Source organism: Desmodus rotundus, chromosome 2 (assembly GCF_022682495.2).
Source record: "Desmodus rotundus isolate HL8 chromosome 2, HLdesRot8A.1, whole genome shotgun sequence".
Taxonomy (NCBI): Eukaryota; Metazoa; Chordata; class Mammalia; order Chiroptera; family Phyllostomidae; genus Desmodus; species Desmodus rotundus.
Window position 1 is genome coordinate 4,997,898 of NC_071388.1, and position 21,438 is coordinate 5,019,335.

General features: G+C 45.6%; 1 protein-coding gene and 1 long non-coding RNA gene across 2 annotated transcripts in view; one reads left to right on the plus strand and one right to left on the minus strand.

Annotated features, from left to right (window-relative positions):
- The window catches only part of VPS26C (VPS26 endosomal protein sorting factor C), a 42,003-nt gene extending 41,112 nt beyond the window's left edge, over nt 1–891 (minus strand). Inside the window, exon 1 of the mRNA XM_024561565.4 lies at nt 739–891. Coding sequence (XP_024417333.3) covers nt 739–795 — 57 coding nt within the window. The 5' untranslated portion in view covers nt 796–891. The remainder of the gene's footprint in view (nt 1–738) is intronic.
- Nucleotides 892–937: 46 nt separating this feature from the next.
- On the plus strand, nt 938–20,395 carry LOC123479760 (uncharacterized). Its single transcript, XR_006655497.3, has 3 exons — nt 938–1,109; nt 16,259–16,387; nt 17,680–20,395. It is a non-coding gene; the product is annotated as an uncharacterized lncRNA (long non-coding RNA).
- The last annotated feature ends 1,043 nt before the right edge of the window (nt 20,396–21,438 follow it).

A 21,438-nucleotide genomic window follows, 5' to 3' on the forward strand; every position in this document is an offset into this window, starting at 1 on the left:
TTCAACACTGGCGGCACACTGGAATCACTGGTCTCCTTGGGGTGGGACCTGGACGAGCACATTTTTAAATTACCCAGGGTGACTGCTTCTGAGGAAGAGGAAGGGCTGACAGTCCCCGAGTTAGAATCAGGGAATCTTGCAACAGTTTCATTTTGCAAATAAGGAATGAGGCTCAAGGCGGTTAAACGACCAGGGGCACAAAAATTATTGATGGCATAGTTTAGATTTTTTGGACTTACATTTTAATATGCCATCCGTTCTGTATGTTATTCAAAAAAATAAAACCAGAGAAATCAGTAATTGTTGCATGGTGTTAGAGCTGACTACAGCCTGAAATGCATATTTCCGTTTTGAAGGTGAATCCTGCCTTTCGGTCATTACATCTTTGCAGTCACCTTAGGAGTGGGGGAACGGGTCGCTCGGTCATCGAGCTCCTCCGCCCGCAGTGCTGCACACTGCGACAGCTTCAGCCCGGGACCCAAGGCGGAGCCAGATGTTCAAGGAGCCTAGCGGTTGGCGCTGCAGCCACGGCGCCGGCCCCTAGGCCCCGCACACCCTCCCCACACACGTCGGCGACTCCTTCGGGGGGGGGGGGCCTCTCGGTAACACAGCCTGCCGCGCACCAGACGCACCTGACCGGGACTCACCTGGCGGCGCGCCCCTGCCCCGCCCAGGGACACCAGATGTGCGTGGGATGCTGGCAATGACAAAATCTGCAGGCCTGCCCACCCCACTTACCCCGGCATGGTAAACCTTGTTGGCTCTTTTAATCTTAATGTCCAGGGAGGTCCCCATCTCCAGAACTCCGCTGCAGGCGCCACTTCCTGCTACACGTGACCAGCGGAGAAAGATGGATGACCCGCCCCTCCAGCACGGGGCCCGCCCCTTTCGACTCTCGGTCAGCAGTTGCACCACGTGACCTCGCGTCCGACTCCGGATCGGCTCCCCCGCCATCCTTTTTCCGGCGCAGGGGCGGGCCGAGGCACTGTCACTCTTCGTAACGGCTCCGCGGGGCGTGAGGGGCGGGACCGATCTAGCCCCACCCCTTCCGTAAAAACAGTCCTAGCGCCGGAAATACCCCGCTTCACGCCCGTCTGCTACAGGGAGGGGTAAGTCGGCTCTCCCGGCGTGCGCCGCGGCGGGGGCGGTGCCGGAGATGGGTCGCCGGCTTCGGCAGCGCGGAGGTGCTGAGGCTCCCAGCAGGCTGTGCGGCGCTGAGGTGCTGCGCTAGTGAGTTGGTTTTAAGGCGGTGATGACTAGGGACTGCGTTCCCTCCTCTTCTTTCTCTCGTTACATCCAGCCCTCCCCCCCCTTTCCCCCAGGGGTTCTGAGGAACCGCGCCCCTGTCCGGCCCGCGGCCCCGCACTCAAGGCCAGCAGAGCGCTGGTTGGCGGCGTGCTGGGCTGCCTCGCCCCGCATCGGAGGCCGGGTCCAAGATTCCGGGGAGTGTGGGTGACCTCGTCCCGCTCGGAGCCCCGGTGCGGGGTTCACCGGGCGCGGGGGCTTGTGGGTACTTCCTCGGCGAGCCCCTGGGAACGGGGTGTTGAATATTCATATTCGTGCGCTGAATGCGGGAAGGCGCGGCTTGCAGGCCCTGGGTCTCGGCAGTGCGCGGAAATGAAAACCTCAAAGTCGAACGGACCGCCTAGTCTCCTTCCCATCCAGAGCTGACGGAACTAGATGCAAGTCATATATTGTTTTGGGGGGAGAATTGCCTCCGGGCGAGGCAGCAATACAGTATTAGGAAACATACTACGTTTATGGAAATGAAAACCCTTGTAAACGTTTTAAACAAGGACATCTCCAATAAGCAGAGAGGTAAAATTAAAGAAGTACTTTCGATTTCTTTAAATTCCTTGATGCCGTTGTGTGCTTTTTAAACTGCGTTATTTCTAGGATTACTTAAGAAATTTTCTGTAAAGCGATGTTATGAATTAGTATCACGAGTGCCTCCCTCTCGAGAATGGAAGGTATTTTATAGGACAGCAGTGACGGTGCAGTTGCTTTTGAAGGTTGGTACGTGTGGTCTTTCCCGATAGTCAGTTGTCAGTTTTTCTCTCCTCTGCCCTAGGGCTTCCGTCTCTGTCCTGTATCTCTTCCTGGCAACTCCCAACTCAGCAATTCTAAAACAATTCATTAGGGACTTAATAATCACAGTCTAGTCTGTTTGCAATTCAGTAAGTGGATCCCCCTCCACCAGACTCGCCCATCTTTTCCTACCGGTAAAATGCCAATCTCAGTAGACAATGCAGGGAAACAGGAAAAGAAACTCAGGGATCCACATCCTAGCCATTTGCTTCGGGAAACCCCCTTTTGCTTACTTTACGACGGAACGACAGAACGTTACTGGCTCCCTGAGGACGGGTGTGCCATATTTTACTTATCTTTGTAGGTTGTGCATACTCTTTATGGAATACTGGTGCAGTGCAAAGAGCTTTAGTGCCAGCATACCAGTGTAATCAGTTTGTAGAGACATCTCAGTGTGATGACTGCCCAAGGCAAAACAGTATTTTTCTCCAATCACCGCTATTTTCCATCCCTTAACTACACCTTAGGTGATACTGTAACTTTCTGGTCGATTGCAGTTACTAAAAATCAACGTGGTCAAGTGTCAGTCTGCTGGCTTGGGTGGGGCCCGAGATCCTTAGGGTGGGAAGGCTCTCAGTCACTTCTGTGGTTTCTTCAAGGCCTGGCTTTGGCTTCGGGATTGAGGCAAGTGCTCCTTGACACCTTCTCCAGGTCACTGGCCCTTGTTTGAAACTGCTCTCATGGGGCACATGTAAGAAGGACTGCTGTCCTTTCCATACGTTTTCAAGGGAGATCCATATCCTGCTTGATCTTTTCCATCAGCCCACCGCTAGCACCCAGCAGTGGTTCACCCAGCCTCGCGCGTGAGGTCCAGCAGGACCGTGTATCTTCCACAGAGCCCACCTGACTCGTGAGAAACTCGCGGCCTTGCCACACAAAAGGGCTGGACTGGAGGATGCCCTGTGGCCTCTCCTCTCCACCCTGCCATCTGTCCTTAATCTTTCTCCCCCTTGAAACACAGACAGGAATAAATCAGCAAGAATGCTGACTAGACAGTTTTGCAAGTAGGGAATAGAACACCAGCCTCTCCTTCCAGTAGGTCCTACCGGTAGCAAGGAGAGATTATTTTACAGCCCCCACCACCTCCCATCAGAAACACCGTTCTCTCCGCAAGGCCAATCCTCTCCTTGTACAGACTGAAAAGGAGAGGATTGGGGAAATATTGGGTGGAGGCAGGGATGGGTCTTCATCTTATTAAGCCCCAGGGAAAGTGTCAAGTGTGGGCATCTTTCTTTAGAAGACGGGGCACTCCATCTGCTGTTTTCAGCCGTGAGCCTACTGCTCATTCAGGGACAGTGGGGAAGGCCCCGCTAAACCTCTTTTGGTGGATAGTGTGATACTCTCCCCAGACCTCCACTTCAGGACTGAAGAACATACTCCTGAGCTGCTCAGAATTTGGTCTCAACGGCTTTCAGCTAAGTCTCTCTCTAACAACTTGTCCTCAGTTGAAGACAACTGCTTTGCTCCAAGTCATGGTCCCTTCTAAAGGGGCTGGTCACCTCTAATGAGTAGTCAGCTTAAAGACCTCTCCTCACCCCAGTTTAGGACAACTCTGAGGGACAATTCCAGCTCCAAAGCTCCCTATATTAGCATTTGTTGTACATAACAAATCAGCCCAACAGTTAGTAGTTGAAAACAAGAAACGTTTATTATCTCACGGTGTCTGTGTGTCAGGAAATTAGTTGCAGCCTTCCTTGGTTCCTGGCTCCCCGACTCGGGTAGTTATGGTCAAGATGTTTGGGCCCCAGGCTCGGGAAGGCGTGGATGGGGCTGTCAGATCCACTTCCAAGGTAGCTGTTGGTTGGACGCCTGAGCTCCTCACCATGCAGGACTCTCCACAGGCTGCTCCCGAGCCCTCACAGCCTGGCAGCTAACTTCTAGACCAGGTAAGCCCGGAGGGATGCAGCAAAGGGCTATGGTGCCTTGAGTGTGCCCTGAGTGGCCCAGGCTCTGACTTCTCACATCTACTTTTCATCTCTTTATTAGAATGGAGTCACTAAGTGCAACCCACGCTCAAGGCAAGGGAGTTTGGCTTTACCTTTGGAAGGGAGCATCAGAAACTTTGTGGACATATTTTAGACCCACTCTGTTCCCATTGGATGGGGAACCTTGTTGTGATTGCCTCACAGTCCCACCATTCCTTCTGCCCACCCTCATCCGGCTTCCTTTGCCCCACCCCTGCACCCTTGTTGATCTAGAGAGCGCCCCTAATGTGCTTCCTACACATGGCTCACTTCTCAGAGCCTGGCAACCCCCAACCTGCAACAATCCCGTCCACTAGCTTCCTGACTTACCTTCTCTTGGCCTCAGTTTCCATCATTGTAAAACGATCTTCTAATACCTCCATTACAGGGAAGTTGACGAGATTCATAACAGCTCATGTATTTTTTAAAAGATTTTATTTATTTATTTATTTATTTATTTATTTATTTATTTATTTATTTATTTTTAGAGAGAGGGGAAAGGAGGAAGAAAGAGAGGGAGACAAACATCAGTGTGTGGTTGCCTCTCACATGCCCCCCACCAGGGACCTGGCCCACAACCCAGGCATGGGCCCTGATTGGGAATCGAACTGGTGACCCTTTGGTTCGCAGGCTGGTACTCAGTCCACTGAGCCACACCAGCCAGGGCACAGCTCACATATTATCACCTACTTGCTGTGGGCCAGGCCCTATTCTAAGCACCTGAAATGTTTTGATTGATTCTATTCTCCCAAGTCTTAAAATTACTATTTATTTTTCTTACAAAAGGAAAGAAACTGAGGCACAGAAAGATTAACATACTCATCCAAGGCCAAGTGGCAGCCACCCACTGTGGTCCCAGAGCTCAGCAGTCACTGTGCTGCATCCCAACAAACACCTGGGCTTACTGCGAGGGCCGCAGGGTCTTAATGAAAAGACTGGGCAATGGACTGCAGATCAGATATGAAAATCAAGCAGGGGTGCAAGGTTTCAGTCAAAGGTGATTTTTAAAACAGGAACGGGGTCATGTTATCAATTGATCACCAAGACATAGTATATAAAACCATAGCGGAATAGCATAGTGTGTTAGTATCCTAGGGCTGCCTAAGAAAGTAGCACAAACTGGGCAGCTTAAAGCAACAAAGTATTCTCTCACAGTCCTGGAGAATGAAGTCTGAGAACAGGGTGTCAGCAGGGTTGGTTTTTTCCAGAGCTGAGAGGGAACTTTCTGTTCTGTTGCAGCCCTCCATGGCCTGCTCACGGCCATGCCACCATCTTCTCCCCACCTCTTTACATTGTCTTTGTTTTAGAGGTTGTGGAAGGGTGGGTAAGGAAGGAGGGTGAAAGAGAGGGAGAGAAACATGGAGGTGAGAGAGAAACATCCATCAGTTGCCTCTTGTACACACCCACCCTGATCAGGGACCAAACCCACAACCCAGGCACTCGCACCCTGCCTGGGAATAGAACCCGGTGCGGAACAACGCACACCCAGCTGAGCCGCAACGGTCAGGGCTACATCGCCATCTTTTTACGTGTCTTCATCTTTGTATGGCCCTCTCCCCACATGTGTATCTGCCTCCAAATTTTCCCTTTTTGTAAAGACATCAGTCCTATTTATTGGGTTGGCCAAAAAGTCCTTTTAGTTTTTTCCATGAAATAAAAGACACATCTTTCACTTTCACCAATAACTATTGATTTGGATATTTTGAGTGTGTTGGCTACTTTCCACTATTGGCTTCTTGTGGGTAGAGGCCAGGGGTGCTGCTCAACATCTTCCAATGCATAAGACAGCCCTATAGCAAAGAATTATTTGGCTAAAGTGTCAGTAGTACCAAGAAACTGCAAACCACTTTGGACATTTCCAGTCAATCATAGCACATTCTCCACGCACTGCACGATTTTTTTTTTTTTGCATTTCAGTTGCGTTTTTACCTTTCTTGAAATAATAAAGCATAATACACCAAAAATGTTTATTTTTTCCATCTTCAGTATTGGAATGGCTACACAAAAATTCACTAATTTTGATGTTTTTAAAAAATGTACACTAATATGACAGCTGTCACAATAGAGTCTAACAAAATTGTTTAGAATGATGTTAAAGACAGCTAAGCACTATGAGAGCCATCGTACAGAAAAAGTAAACAAGCGTTGGCCCACCCAATGTTAGGGTCATGCTAGTTACCTCATTTTAACTCGGTTACCTCTGTGAAGACTGTTTCCAAACACTGCCACCTTCTGAGGTATTGGGATTAGAACTTCAACATGTGGTTTTGACAGTGACATTAAACTGGTAATATGTAGCAACAAAATATACACAAAAATATTTGAACTTTTAAAAATAATGGACAGATACAGTTAGAAAATTTTAACAGAACACAGTCTATCAGAGATTGAGTGGATAAAAAATAAAGACAGAATTTTAACAAAATAAGAGGTACAATTAACAAAATGGAATCACAGGAACTTCACCTTTTCAAGTGCCAATCATGTATTTATAAACATTAATTGCATTCTAGGCCACAAAGAAAATCTCATATTCAATTAACTAAGTACAATGTGGACACCATAACCACTAAAAATTTTAAGTACTTGTAAATTAAGACATACTTTTCCAAATACATTAGGTCCTGGGCCAAATAAAAATACAATAACAGATTCAAAATAACAGTGTGAATGCTTCGTGCAAAACATATGCGAAACAAGCAAAGGAAGAACCCTTTGAAAACTTATTAGAAAAAGAGTTTGAAAATTTGGCCAGAGGGAAATGATATGATATCTGGGATTTGCTTTAAAATAACTCCAAGAGGAGGAGAAGGAGAAGCAAGAAGTGGGGGTGGGGAGCTGTGGTTGGAGCCAGGCGAGAGGCAAAACAGATGTTTAAGCTGGGTGATGAGGACATGGAGCTTTCTTGTGCTATCTCTCTGCTTTATGTGGATGGATGTTTGCATTCCATCATAGGAAACAAGATACGCAGTAGGGTTAGAAGGTCCCAGAAGAGCGAGTTGCTGGCTGTCAGGAATGGGGAGCTGACTCCCTCTCCGGTGAGGTTGCCTATGGGACTGCAGGAACAGACTCCAGCTGGGACATGGGCCCAGGTACAAGGTGTTTTTGATCTCCATGCCCCTCCCCAGCCCAAGGAGAATACTTCAGGAAGAGGGAGAGGAGAGTGAGGAGGTGACAGGGAATGTGAAACACTATCAATTGAGTTCCAACTGAACAGGAAGATTGATTTCCCCCCCACCTCCCTCGGCAGAAATGGTTGCTAGAGAGCAAAACTGGGTTAATTAATAGAGAAGTGAAGACTGCTCCTTCTTTGGCCATTTATGTATTGTGCCTGTAAATTTTAAAACAGCTACAAATACAAAAATCAATAGGCATTTTTATTTAAGAGCAATAACCAGTTAGAATAAAATGAAAATAGGGATTGTATTCTCAATAGCAATAAAAATATAAAATACTTGGAGTAATTTGAATTTAATATATGTTTGAGATACATGAATGAAGCTATAAGGCTGAATTAAGAAATATGAAATATGAAAATGGAGATATGTACCATATTTTAAAAATGGAAATCTAGATACTTTTAAGTGCCCAATCTTATCAAATTAACTTTTAGGCTTAATTAATTCCTTTCAATATAATTTTTAACGAGGAAATTAATGAAATTATGTTAAAATTCTTCTGAAAAAATAATACAATGTTAAAAAGATACGTCTTTTTTAAATGTTAATTGTAGGGAAAAGAGCCCTACTAAGCAAGAAACCGTAAAGCTGTAGAGTTAATATAGCATCATTCTGGCATAAGATCAGTGGACAAGATAGCTCACAACAGATGCCACTATATTAGTATATAGATTTTAATATGTGATAAAAGAGTTATCATGTCTGTAGAGAACAGAGTTGTTCTGTAAATAATAGATAAAATGGCTTGACATTTAAAAGAAAAATTCATTTAGATTTTGCTATCACACCATAAGTCACTCACCTCCTCCTCAAAAAAACTTAGTTGGTTTAAAGAGTCGTAGACTTAGTGGAAAATGTGGAAACTCTGTGTGAGAAAAACTATTGATTGTCTTGTAAACAACATAGCAGTAGATTTGAACGGAGGGAAAAGCACACGGTATGCTTGGATAGGAAGGTTCAACATCATCAAAATATTAATTCTCTCCCACTCAGTTTATAAATTTAAAGCAATGCCAATAAAAGTACCACCTTCTCATTATTCCTGGAGACAGACAGATTGATTGTCAAGTCTATTTGGAGTAATAAATTAGTGAGAATAGCCAGAAAAAGTCCCAACAAGAAATGAGCCAATGGAGAGGAAGGGGCCTGGGCCATCTCGTACAAATATCAGCACATGGGACTCACTTTAACCATTAGCAGGAGGTAGGAATTCTGGTTCCGAGCTTTAAAAAGGCCTGGAAACATCTGCTTTTGTACTTCGGGGGTTCTGAGAACTACATGAAGAGCCCCAAACCCTGGTGGACAGACCACGTTGAGGGTCTACGAGGAGCTCCCAGGCTCTAGGACCGGCTGCCTTGCCATCCCTTCCCAGGACCTGACAGGTGACTGAAGCCACCTTGAAGGTTCCACCCTGCTGCCATCTGCAGCCAGATGAATGACACAAAGTGAGACTGGCAGAAGGACCTCGCAGCTGAGCCCCGTAGACACACAGAACTGTGAGGCGCCATAGAAGGGCTATTGAAGAATACAGAATTTTATGAGGTGATGACACCTGGGAGAAACAGGCAAACAGACAAAACATATACCACCCTCCACCCCCCAGAGAAAGCCTAGCAGAAGAACTGCCCCAAAGTATTAACAGTGTCTGTTCTGGGGTGATTGGGGCTGTGGGTACCTTTGGTGCTTTTTCACCCTTCTCATGAATATGTATTAGTTCAAAAATATTTACCATAAAGTTTAAAGTATTTACTACGAAAGTTTAAAAATATATTTACCATTAAAACGTTTTAAAAGAGTGAGGAGGGATCCATATGGACAGAGTCAGAATTCTTTCAAATGCAAGAGCCAGAAACCAATTTAAATGGTCCTAAGCAGACACAGATATATTGGCTTTTGTGAAGACCAAGACAGAGTTGTTTTAAGTCATATATAAAATTAATTTATTCATTTCTGAACATTCTTCCTTACCACTCGTAGGAGAGACATGTAAAATACCTCTCAAACAAATCAACTAATACTTCATCATAAACTCAGAAAAGAAAACTTGTAAAAACCATATACTTTATCTCTTACATTAATTTCATTCTCACAGCCTTTTGGTAATTCAGCCTGTGTAAAGTTAACATTTGGTGCCACGCACCTCTTTGCCTGGTTGTGTGTGGTGGTTGCTTTCCTGCCGTAGTGTGGCTTACCATGGCGAGACTGCTGACGTGCCAACTGAACATTTCCTGCAGCGAATCCGCTATGGACCAGTGTGCCCTGAGAGTTTGTGTGCTGGCGTTACTCAAAATTCTCATGTGTGAATCCACTGAGAGGAAATTTTTATAGTAAGTGTAGCAGGAACCTATGCAAAACAAGCCCCCAAAATGTGTGCTGTGGGGTGAAGTTGATAACTGAAAAGAACAGGCGAAGCCTTTGTAAGAGACATCATCTCGGTGAAAATCACCAAAATTCCCTTGATTTTCTGCCATTGCTCATGAACACCTAAGGACATGTCACGGCTGGTGTAGCTGATGCAGGCCAGGTCCCCACTCCAGCTCCTGTGTCAGCTGATGGAGAGGCCGCTGGGCCTGCAGCAAGGAGAGGCAGCAGAGGGCGTGGGGCGGGCGCAGCCCCAGGCTCCTTATCTACCAGCTCTGGGCCAGCTGCCTGAGCTGTATCCATTTGGACTGCCTCAAATCTCTTTTTTTTCCATCACTCCCATCAGCTCATTAGCTTGGGCTTCTTTTTCCTTCAGGGACTACCAGGTTTTCCTGGAGTTCCAGGAGGGCCAGGCGGCAAGGAGACATCAGGTGCTACCACAGTCTGTAGGGAAGTTCCATGTCTTAGTTCACCCTCCCTGACCCTGACCCTGACCCAGACCCGGGGGGAATGGCTGCCTGCCACAGGCTCCTCCTCCAGAGGTGGTGTCTTTTGTTCCATTTCAGTTTGGGCCCCACTGCTTTATTTTCTCCACTGTCATGGAGCTCTTGATTTATCTGGGCAACTTCTATATTAATCCTAAACCGAGGGCAAAATGTTGTGTTAGATAATCTCTGCTGAATATATACCTACACTGGAAACAGATAAGGGGCTGAAATAAAGGGAATGCTGGGTGATGGCAGAGTCCACTTTCAAACTTCCAGTTCCGGAGTTAGAAATCCACACGATCACTGGGTTAGCGTAAAGAGCATTAGCACTGCCAGGCATGTTCACAGTCGGCTGTCCCAGGAAAATCTACTAAACTGAACAGGCGTTTGCCAGGCACCTTGAAGGCGTCAATGATTTGAAACTCAGTTAAATGAGAGAAGTTAGTGGGTGGACAGCTATCCGAGGAAGCTAATATAGCAAATCGATATAGTAGATGTGTGTGTTCACTGTACAACCTTTTTAGCTCCTCACCGTGTTGGGCAGTTTAAAAATACTAAAAGTTGGGAATGAAAAGGAAAATAGGGATATGTACAGAAGTTATAGGAAAACTATATAACTCATGAAACTAATATTTTGAATGTCAACTGTAATTGAAAGAAATTTTTTAAAGAAAATATATTATTCATTTGGTCAGTTTTTTTACATCTATTTACTGGGTGCCAGTTATATGTTATGCTAAGTCCTGAGGACTCAGAGGGAACAAAACAGACATAGTCTTTCTTCCCTACACATAGGTTATAGACTAGAAACGAAGAGAGATGGTCAAACGAGTAACTCCCGTAGAGTGTGACCTAATTTTACCTTAATTACTCTGTAAAGACGTTGTCTCCAAATAAGGTCACATGCTGAAGTGCTGCGGGGTGAGGACTCTTAACTTTTTTTTGCAGGGACACAATTCAGTCTCTAACAGGAGGTGATCAGCTTTGCATTCTAGAAAGATCCTTCTGGCTGCAGTGTGCAGAATATATTGCAGAGTAACCTGTCACTAAACATTACAGTCAGGAAACGTTTGTAGTAAACTTAGCAAGAGACAATAGTACCTGGACCGGATGTGGATCCCAGTGATAATACAGGATTGAAAGAAGTGGGCTAGTAGAGAACATTTTTGGAGCTCATCCCACTATGACTTGATTATTGAGCTGGGGGAGTGAGAAGGGCTCTGCCTGCAGATGAGGGGGGAGGGTCCCAAACCGCTGTCCCTCTCAGGTGTGCCCTGAGGCCTTCATGGATCTCATGGTCAGCACAGGGGAGGTGCCCACTTCCTGGCTCTCCATGCCCTGGAACCTCACTTCTGCTCAGAGATGTGCCCCTTCCACCTGCCACACCCCCACCCATTCACTGATAATTAGTAGGTCATTGGGTACACTCTAAGCTTCTGGAGCAAAAACTCCTGTGTTTATTTCTGGAACCATCAAACTTCCATTTCATGCTCTTCTTCCTTGGAAGTTATTTATGTAAAGCTCTTTGATTTTTAAAAAATATATTTTATTGATTATCCTATTACAGTTGTCCCATTTTCTCTCCCCTTATTCCCCACCACCCTGTACCACCCCTTCCACCAGCAGCACCCCCCCCCCCCGCCTTAGTTCATGTCCATGGGTCATACATATAAGTTCTTTGGCTTCTTCATTTCCTATACTATTCTCCACCTTCCCCTGTCTAGTTTCTACCTACCATTTATGCTTCTTATTCCCTGTACCTTTTCCCCATTCTCCCTCCCCCCCCTCCCCACTGATAACCCTCCCTGTGATCTCCATTTCTGCGATTCTGTTCCTGTTCTAGTTCATTGCTTAGTTTGTTTTCGTTTTTTGATTTTTGTTTTTTAGGTTCAGTTGTTGATAGTTTTGAGTTTGTTGTCATTTAACTGTTCATACTTTTTATCTTCTTTTTCTTTGATAAGTCCCTTTAATATTTCATATAATAAGGGCTTGGTGATGATGAACTCCTTTAACTTTACCTTGTCTGGGAAGCACTTTATCTGCCCTTCCATTTTAAATGATAGCTTGGCTGAACAAAGTAATCTTGGATTTAGGTCCTTGCCTTTCATGACTTCAAATACTTCTTTCCAGCCCCTTCTTGCCTGCAAGGTTTCTTTTGAGAAATCAGCTGATAGTCTAATGGGAACTCCTTTGTAGGTAACTGTCTCCTTTCCTCTTGCTGCTTTTAAGATTCTGTCCTTATGTTGAATCTTGGCTAATGTAATTATGATGTGCCTTGGTGTGTGCTTCCTTGGGTCCAACTTCTTTGGGACTCTCTGAGCTTCCTGGACTTCCTGGAAGTCTATTTCCTTTGCCAGATTGGAGAAGTTGTCCTTCATTATTTGTTCAAATAAGTTTTCAATTTCTTGGTCTTCCTATTCTCCTTATGGCTCCCCTATGATTTGGATGTTGGAACATTTGAAGTTGTCCTGGAGGTTCCCAAGCCTCTCCTCATTTTTTTGAATTCTTGTTTCTTCATTCTGTTCTGGTTGAATGTTTATATCTTCCGTCTGGTCCAAATCATTGATTTGAGTCCCAGTTTCCTTGCCTTCTCTGTAGGTTTGCTGTATATTTTGCTTTATTACACTTTGCTCTTCACTTTTTTCTCTATTTTGCGACCATACTCAACCATTTTTGTGATCATCCTGACTATCAGGGTCTTGAACTTTGTGTCTGATAGGTTGGTTATCTCTTCATCATTTAGTTCTATTTTTGGAGCTTTGATCTGTTCTTTCATTTGGACCATATTTTTTGTCTCAGCACACCTGTTACGTAGTAAGGGGTGGAGCCTTAGGTATTTGCCAGGGCGGGGCAAACCACATCTCTGTGTTGTGGCACTCTCTGTGGGGGAGGGGTATAAGAGGGAACAGTGCTGCTGGTTTGGCTCTTAGCTGGCTTTTAGTCACTTCTTACTGTACCCACAAGCAAATTGGGTCCTTCTGGTGCTGATTCTTCGGTGGGTGGGTGGGTTTGTGTATGTTCTAGGACCCTGTGGGTCTCTCCAATGAATTCTCCTGTGAGGCTGGAAGTTTCTTCTGCTGCTGCAACCCCTACAGGTTTTTACAGCCAGAGGTTTTGAGGCTTTCTTTTCCCTGATTAGAACCCTGGGTTGAGTAGTCTGTCTTGCTCCCTAGTTGTTCCTCCTGGTTTATCGGCACACAAATGTGGGACCACCTCCTCTGCCAGCCACTGCTTTACCTCCATTCCTCTCTGCCTTGGCTGCCCATCTCCACCCCTCCTACCGGCCAGCATGAAATGTTTCTTCTTGAATTCCTTGGTTGTCGAACTTCCATACAGTTTGATGCTCTGTCAGTTATGGTTGTTTTTTGTTTTTAAATTTGTTCTTGTCCTCCTTTTGGTTGAGTGAGGAGGCAAAGTGTCTTCCTACGCCTCCCTCTTGGCCAGAAGTGATTTTTTTTTAAGGAAACACTGGTTTGGATGCTACATGGAGGATGCTTGCTGCATTACTCTGAAAATCTGCATCAGACTAGTAGCTGTTCGATGAAAACTGCCTGCTTTCTGGAATTGAGCACACTTGCGTGTGAATCACAGTCATTCTCTGAAAATGTTCATATAATCTGAGGGATTTAGTCAGGAATGCCGGGGGGGGATGCTAGATGTCCCCCAGTAGATACCCTCCCCTTCCTCTGCAGTAGTAGAAACCCCAGTTTTTTAGTTGGGCATGTAGCTGCCCAGAATAATTCTTGCATTTTTCAGTCACCCTTGCAGGTAGGCAGGGCCAAGTGACTAAGTGCTAGCCAATGGGATGTTAATGGAAGCTAAGTACGCAGCTTCTGCGATGTATCTCTAAAGAGAGGGGCACCCTGGCTATATGGCTCCAGTTAGTTGGAATATCATTCCATGCACTGGCATTCCATGCCAGTCTGATTCCTGATCAGGGCACATACCCAGGCTGCAGGTTGATACCCGGTCCAGGCACATCCAATCCCCAGTCTGGGTGTGTACAGCAGGCAACCAATTGATGCTTCTCTCTCATCAATATTTCTCTCTCTCCCCCTTGTCTCCCCCTCCCTTCTTTTCTCTCTAAAAAGCATGAAAAAATTTCCTTGAGTGACAACAAAAATAATAATAGTAAAGAGAGGGGGCAAGTCCTTCCTTTTTCCCTTCCCCCACCCTGCTGGCTAGAATTTGGGTGTGTTGGCCACAGTTTGAGGAGTCCTCCTGGACCAGGAGGTGGAGACTACTTGCCCTGCATCCTCCGTTCTGGCCCTGAATGCCTACATTTATTTGAGAGAGAAATAAATTTCTTTCTTGCTGTGGTAGACAGAATAACACCCCACCCCCATGAAAAGATGTGCACATCCTAACTCCTAGAAACTGTGAACATGATACCTGACACAGAGACTTTGTAGGTGTGATCAAGTTAAGGGTCTTGAGAAGGGAAGGTAATCCCAGACTATCCTGGTGGGAACAGGTAATCAAGGGGCTCCTGTAAGAGGGAGGGAGGAAGTAGCAATGGTTGGAGTGATGCGCCTGGAAAACAAAGAGAAGAGCCGCATACTGAGGAAGGCGCCTGGACAGGGCAGGAAGCAGCTTCTCCCCTGGGGCCTCCAGCAGGGACTCAGCTTTGTAGAACCTTGACCTTTGGTTCCAGGAGTCTCATTTCAGACGTCTGACCTCTACAGCTGAGAGAAAATAAACCTGTGTTGTTTCAAGCCACTAAGTTTGTGGTGATCTGTGACAGTAGCAATAGGAAACTAATATACCTGTGAAAGTGGCTGTTACTTTGTGATCTCTGACTCTGGCAGCCAGCTCCATGCCTAACTAGTACAGAATTCAGCATTTAGAAGTGGGAAAACATCTGACAGAGAACCGAAACAGCCTTAGCAATGCGATGGCTGGAACTCAGATTGCAGCCAGGAAGAATGACAACATTAGTGCATGGCCATGAGAGCGTTGGTGGCGTGTGCCCCACGGTACTTCAGCAGGCATACTACTGTTGGCCAAAGCTGTGCCTCAGGAAAAAATGGTGGTGAAAATTCAGAATTTGGGGCACTTTCAGCAGCTTCCTGCCACTTCCTACAAAGTCTGAGACAGAAGTAAATGGGAGAAGCCTGCCAGTCTTTAAGCAGAGTGGGGAATATTGCTCTGCCAAGGAAGCCCTCTCTGCCTGGAGCCAATGTGTCATTTGACTGATAAACTGGTCATTTGTGGTCTGGTGGGATTAAATAACCCGCTGCTTTCCGACCCCAAGCAAAGGCAGCCTGGACAGATGGCATTACTGACGTCTGAAAGTTTTACAAAAGACTTCCTATTTCAATAGCTCCGCCAGGCTGTCCAGAGGCAAACATTCATGTAAGGGCATTACCTTCCCATGCGAGCCCTTCCGTTCACAAGGCCTGAAGGTAGGGGCCATTACACTGAGGAGAAGCGGGTGAGGGATCCCAGAGACCCAGCAGCCAAAAAAGAAAAACAAAACAGTCTAGGCAAGGATCTGGGCTCTGGTTCTTGAAAATGGAATAGGGTTGCCAAATAAAACACAGGATGCCCAGTTAAATTTGAATTGTAGAGAAACAACATGTTATTCTTCAGGATAAGTATGTCTCAGCTATTTTAATTCTTGTGTTATCCATCGTTTATCTGAAGTTCAGGTTTAACTGGGAATCCAGTGCTTTTGTTCCTCAATTTGGTAAATCTGGCGACCCTAAAGTGAACAAACGTTTCAGGAGCCTGCTCAGTGTGTGAGGACACTGATTACACTGTTCAGGAAGCCACACACCGACCTGCTCACGCAGGTGAGCACACAGTCCACAGCGCAGCTCCTGGGCTCCCACAGCTGTTCAGTCCCCAAAAAGGGCAAACCTCTAACACTCACTTCTGATGTGGCTTCCAAAGGTGAGGGACAAGGCGGCCCTCGTTCAGGGCAGTGCGAGGGAGATAGAGAGCAGGAGACTGTTCCCGAGTCAGAGGTATTCAGGGAGCTGACCGAGAAATTCACTGTGTTGCGGGAGAAGGAGGCCCCACCCTTCCTGTAGGATTTGATCCCTGCTGTAGGCCAAGGACTGCTGGCTCCCTCCCAGGAGCCTTCTTTTCCAAAGGGGGGGTTTTATTTTAACTGCTCTGCTCCTACTGTGCCGTGGTCTAGTGCTCATTTTGAAGCAGATGCCCTTTCTTTTAGTTCAGGGATTTCTAGACCATGAGGAGCCTGTCTGGACCGATGAAGTGCTCTGTGCCCCACCCGAGGTGCCGGTTTCTGAGCCGGAGGATAAGTCTACATGGGACCTTGAAGGAGTTGCTCTTGGGAGAGGTATGCCTGTATTACAGTGGGAAGAAAGGTGGGTGGGTGTCTGCCTGGCCAAAAGGGCAGATCTGCTCTGGGGAGAGGGTGCTGTTCTCTACCAGCATTACCCCCTCGCCCCGCACTCTCCTGTAGCAGAATGTCTCTTATTGCAGTGTGCTGGAATGGCGTGAATCCATGATGTTTGTTCAGACATTGGCATCTACGTTTCGGGATAGGCAAATAAGTCCTGGAGCACATGGAGCCTCTGGCCACAAGCAGCCTTGTCCTCCTGCTCCACGGTGTCATTGTCAGGAAATGGGTGGGGTGCTGGGAAGTTAGAGTGAGCACAGTCTGCAGAAAACCACTCTCACTGCTGAGAACAATGATAAGTTTGGGGGATTCCCCAACCCCTCTCTGTTACAATAATTTGTTAGAAAGTCTCACAGGATTCACGGAGGACTGTGGTTCCCCAGGTTATTATTTACTACGGCAAAGGAATACAGATTAAAATCAGCCGAGGGAAGCTTCACATCCACTGGAGTCCAGGAAAGTACCAAATGTGAAGCTTCCATTGTCCCCTCCCTGGGGGTCATGGACAGCATTACACACTCTCCTGCCAGCCCAGCTCGGAGTCCAGAATTTTACTGGGGCTCCGTCACATCGCAGCACTTATTTCCCATGTGGCTGAAGCCATGAGCCCCTCTTGAAGCTGGACTAATACCACGTGACCCAAAGCCCCCACCTAGATCGCCCTGAATCACAGAGACTTCCTGCCACGCCAACCCCCAATCTAAACAAAGACGTGCCTGTCCAGCGCGGCAGCTTATCGGAAGCCATAGGCGAGGTCCAGACTTCTCCTCAGGCAAGGTTAAATTCCGTCCACACAAGTGCATCCGTCTACCATGAGAGAACCCCAATTTTTAACTGCACACAAAGCACTCAGACTCAAGAGCCCCAACCTCCCACACACCTTGTTGTGACTACATCTAGGCCCTGGGAGGTAGGAGAGATGGTATTTGCCACTTCTGGGCAGTGTCCTTCTGAATGGAAGGGGCTTGATCGCCCTTGTTTCTTCTTGCTGTCTAGATGGGGCTTGAGGAGCTGCCTTGGCCTGTGAGGTGAAGCTTCACGCTCAGGGTGGTGAGCAGTGAGGTAGCAGGAGCCTGGGGGCCTGTTGATTGAGGCACTCATTGTACAGCTGTTCAGAGAAAACATTTAAATTGTGTTTAAGCCACTATTACTTTGGATTTGCTGTCCCATGTAGCAGGATCTAATGTCAACATTTGCTTGAAACTTACTTTTATGTGGCTTTCATCCAGATTTGGAAAACGCTTTGCTCACTGAGCACTGGGTTGCGTCTCTCACCCAGCTCACCCGCACTCCCTCAGACCCTCCCTGGCTGTTGCCTCTCCACGGTGACTCCTGCCTGGCCAGAGCACTGGCCCCGCCCCAGGCCTCTGCACGTCCATGCGTTTTACCTGCTGTCCGTCTTCAGCCGGGCACGACCCCAGGAAGGGCTGCTTTCTGACTATGTAATCATCGTGCTTTCCGCGGCTCCCTGGTGGGAGACTCGACTGGGCTTTACACCACAGCTTTGCATCTAAGCCTTCCGGTCCGTTCTCTCCATTCACCTTTCTAAAATTGACAAAGAGTTATTTGTTTAATCAGAATGAAGACTTATAGGTCTTTCTAAGACCTGATATTTGAATTTTATCCCCATTTTATCAAAATATACCAGGATTCCTTGTGCCTAATTGCTTTACGCCAGACAGAAAGCAGGATAAACACTAAATCTTTTATTTTTATGTTTTTGATGTTTTGTCATCTTTTTTTCCATAAAAACTTGACCACAGCTTTTGTAAATACCTAAGAAACTAATCATTAAAACCTAAGGATAAGCAAATGCTACTTTTTACATTATGAAGATGGGGATTTTGTCCTTCCTTCACTTGACAACACAGGACTTTGGGACAGAATCAGACCTCTGTCACCGTCTTCCTGGTTTCTCAGTGCTGAAGTTGGAAGTTGGAAGAGAATGGAAGAACAGACACTAAAACTCAAAAGTCTTATTTCTGATTTGCCTACCTTAATGACTTGATTTCTCATTATTCTGGTAGGATACATATATATTAAATAAATTTATATTTATAGGTATATAAATTAAAAATGTGAAAGTTAACTTTTGTTTTACTGCCCCATCAAATCAATGTTTAAAACTTGAATATGTATCAGTGATGTGTTTCTTACTTTGTTCTATGCAAACACATGGAAAGAAAAGATGTGTAACACCTGAAGAATGGAAAAGTCATAAAGGCTTAGGAGTGTAACCTAATAGTAATTATTAGACAAGGGTTGGCCAGGGATTTGCATTCTCAGTGAAAAAGTCCTCATGGAATTTTCTCGCTGAAAGCAGCCTAACAACTTAATTGACACAAGGGTCTTCCTTGTCCAAACGGAATAACCTGGCCTGGGGAAAGCAAAGTGATGCTAAATGTCACCCTGCTAACTAGCAGCAAAGCCAGAATCAGCAACCAGGTAGTTCTGGCTCCTGAGCCGGGCTCTTCTGGAACATCCCATGCCCCCTCTGTGATGGGCACAGACGTTTCACATCATCAAGGTTAAATAAGCTCATAAGCTACAGATGTGGTTCAATGCTCGCTCAGAAAACACATACTCTTTTGATTGGAAAGAAACTTGTATTCTGGTGAAGTAAGGGATTTCCATCTCCAAAATAATGCCCAAATGATTCTTCTGCCAAAGCAACCCAAAGAAAGAACATGGAGGTCTCCAAAGTTCATCAGCAAAGACAAACCACCTAAAGAATCGCACCCAGTTTATGTTGCCTCGTAGGTTGTGCATTCCTTGAGGAAAAGAATTACTCAGCTTTGTATCTCACACCTAGCATGCAGTTGGTGCTGACATTTCTTCTTAATGAATGAGGCATGTAAATTGTTTTATACTGTGGCATGAGGCCCTTTCAAAGAAGCACTTAAAAAGCATGTGTTGAATTTCCTGCACTGTCAGAAATATTGTTTAATCATACTGTTAAAAATAAAGAACTCCAGGGCTCACTGAATTAAATTCTCCAGACCACTACATGCTCTTTCCTCTTTGAGCCACTCAGCTGTGCAGCCGGAAATGGATGGTGGGGGAGGAGCTGGGGCTCATCTGCAAAGACCCCGGAATGCTGGCTATGTTGGAGAGTGTTTGGAGGATGCCTGGGAAGCTGAGGAAGTATTTCCAAAGCAATATACTCACAGAGGTATTTTAACCAGAGAATACGCACTCCAAAACAGATGCGTGGAGCACATTCAGGGAATATCCAATTGTCCCCAGGCGTAGGTGTACAGCCCAGGCCTGTTAACCCAAGAACGACGGTAATTGCAAAATGTGTGCTCCACAGGCATGCTTGTAGTTGGTCACATCTTTGTACATTGATCTTACGTAAAATATACATAAAATTGTGATCAGACATGTTATAAGTGTTATTATCTAATAAATGACACCAGCATCTTAAAAAAAACCCTTCATAAACAATAATATCTTTTAAAAAACATGTGCATTGATTTTTTTCACTCAAAAATAGGTATCAGCAGTTGAAATCTGAGGATGTGAGCTGAATGTTAACCCAACACTAAGAAAATGTTCCGTTCATCTTGTCCCCCAGCGCACACAGTGGGGATGATGGGCAGGTTTCCTCTCAACTACCTGTACAGAGACAGCAAGAACTTCTTGAGGTTTGGGGTTTTAGTCACAGGAAAGTTCCAACTGAATGAATGGGAAAACATTTTATTTCGGAGAGTTAAGAGAGCAAACCGAGACAGTAAAAGGATCCACCCAGTGGATTACTACTCAGCCAGAAAAAAGGACCAAACTACTGATCTGCACGACGCCTGGGGGGCTTCAGGAGCACCTCACTAAGAAGAAGTAGCCAGACACAAAGACTGCAAAGTGAACGGTTCCATTTATAGGAAATTTCTAGAAAAGGCAAAACTATAGAGATCAGTGGTTGCCTGGGGCTGCCAGTGGGAGCAGGGGGTGACTGCAGATGGACAAAGGAAGCTTTTTGGGTGGACGGAAGTGATGGGAAACGGAATTCATTCATAATATTTACATTAATATGTAAGTTCACCAAAACTCACACCATTGCAGTAAGTGAGTTTGTAGTGTTGAGGTATATAAATTACACCTCAATAAAGCTGGGTTTTTGTTTTCAGGCTCAAGTATCTCTGTCTTAACTTTTTTCTTATCTTTTAATTCTACTTTTCAACTGCAGTTTCCATTCAATATTATCGTGTGTTAGTTTCAGGTGTACAACATAGTGTTAGGCAATCATACACTTTACAAAGTGAACCAGCGCCCACCTGGCACCACACATAGTTATTACACTATTATTGACTCTGCCCTGTGCTGTACTTTACAGCCCCGGGACTGTTCTGTCACTGCCGGTTTGTACTTCTCAGTCCCTTCACCTCTTTCACCCAGCACCCAACCCCTCCCCTCTGGCAACCCTCAGTCTTTTCTTTGTGTCTGTGAGCCTGTTTCTATTTTGTTTGTTCATTTATTTTGCTCTTTAGATTCCACATACAGTATAAATGAAATCATATGGCATTTGTCTTTCCGTGTCTGTCTTATTTCACTTAGCATAATACCCTCTAGGTCCATCCATGCTGTTGCATATGGTAAGATTTTATTTTTTTAAATAACCAAGTAACATTCCATTCATTGTGTATATATGTCCCACAGCCTGTTTATCCACTCGTCTGTTGATGGGTACTTGGGTTGCTTTCATGTCTTAGCTATTGTAGATAACGCTGCAATGAACATAGGGGTGCCTATATTCTGTCAAAGTAGTGTTTTGGGTTTCCTTGGATATAATAAAGCTCTATTTTTACAAAAGAAAGAAATGGTTCTTCCAGGATCACCCCAAGATTGCTTTGCATAGACAGGTACCTCACCTGTCTTACTCTTGGTGGCCATTATACTTCCCGAATGTGGAGACTTTCCCCAGCAGGGTGTGTGATGTGCTAATCTAGATACTGTTATATTAAACCGGCTTGCTGATGTCTCAAAAATTA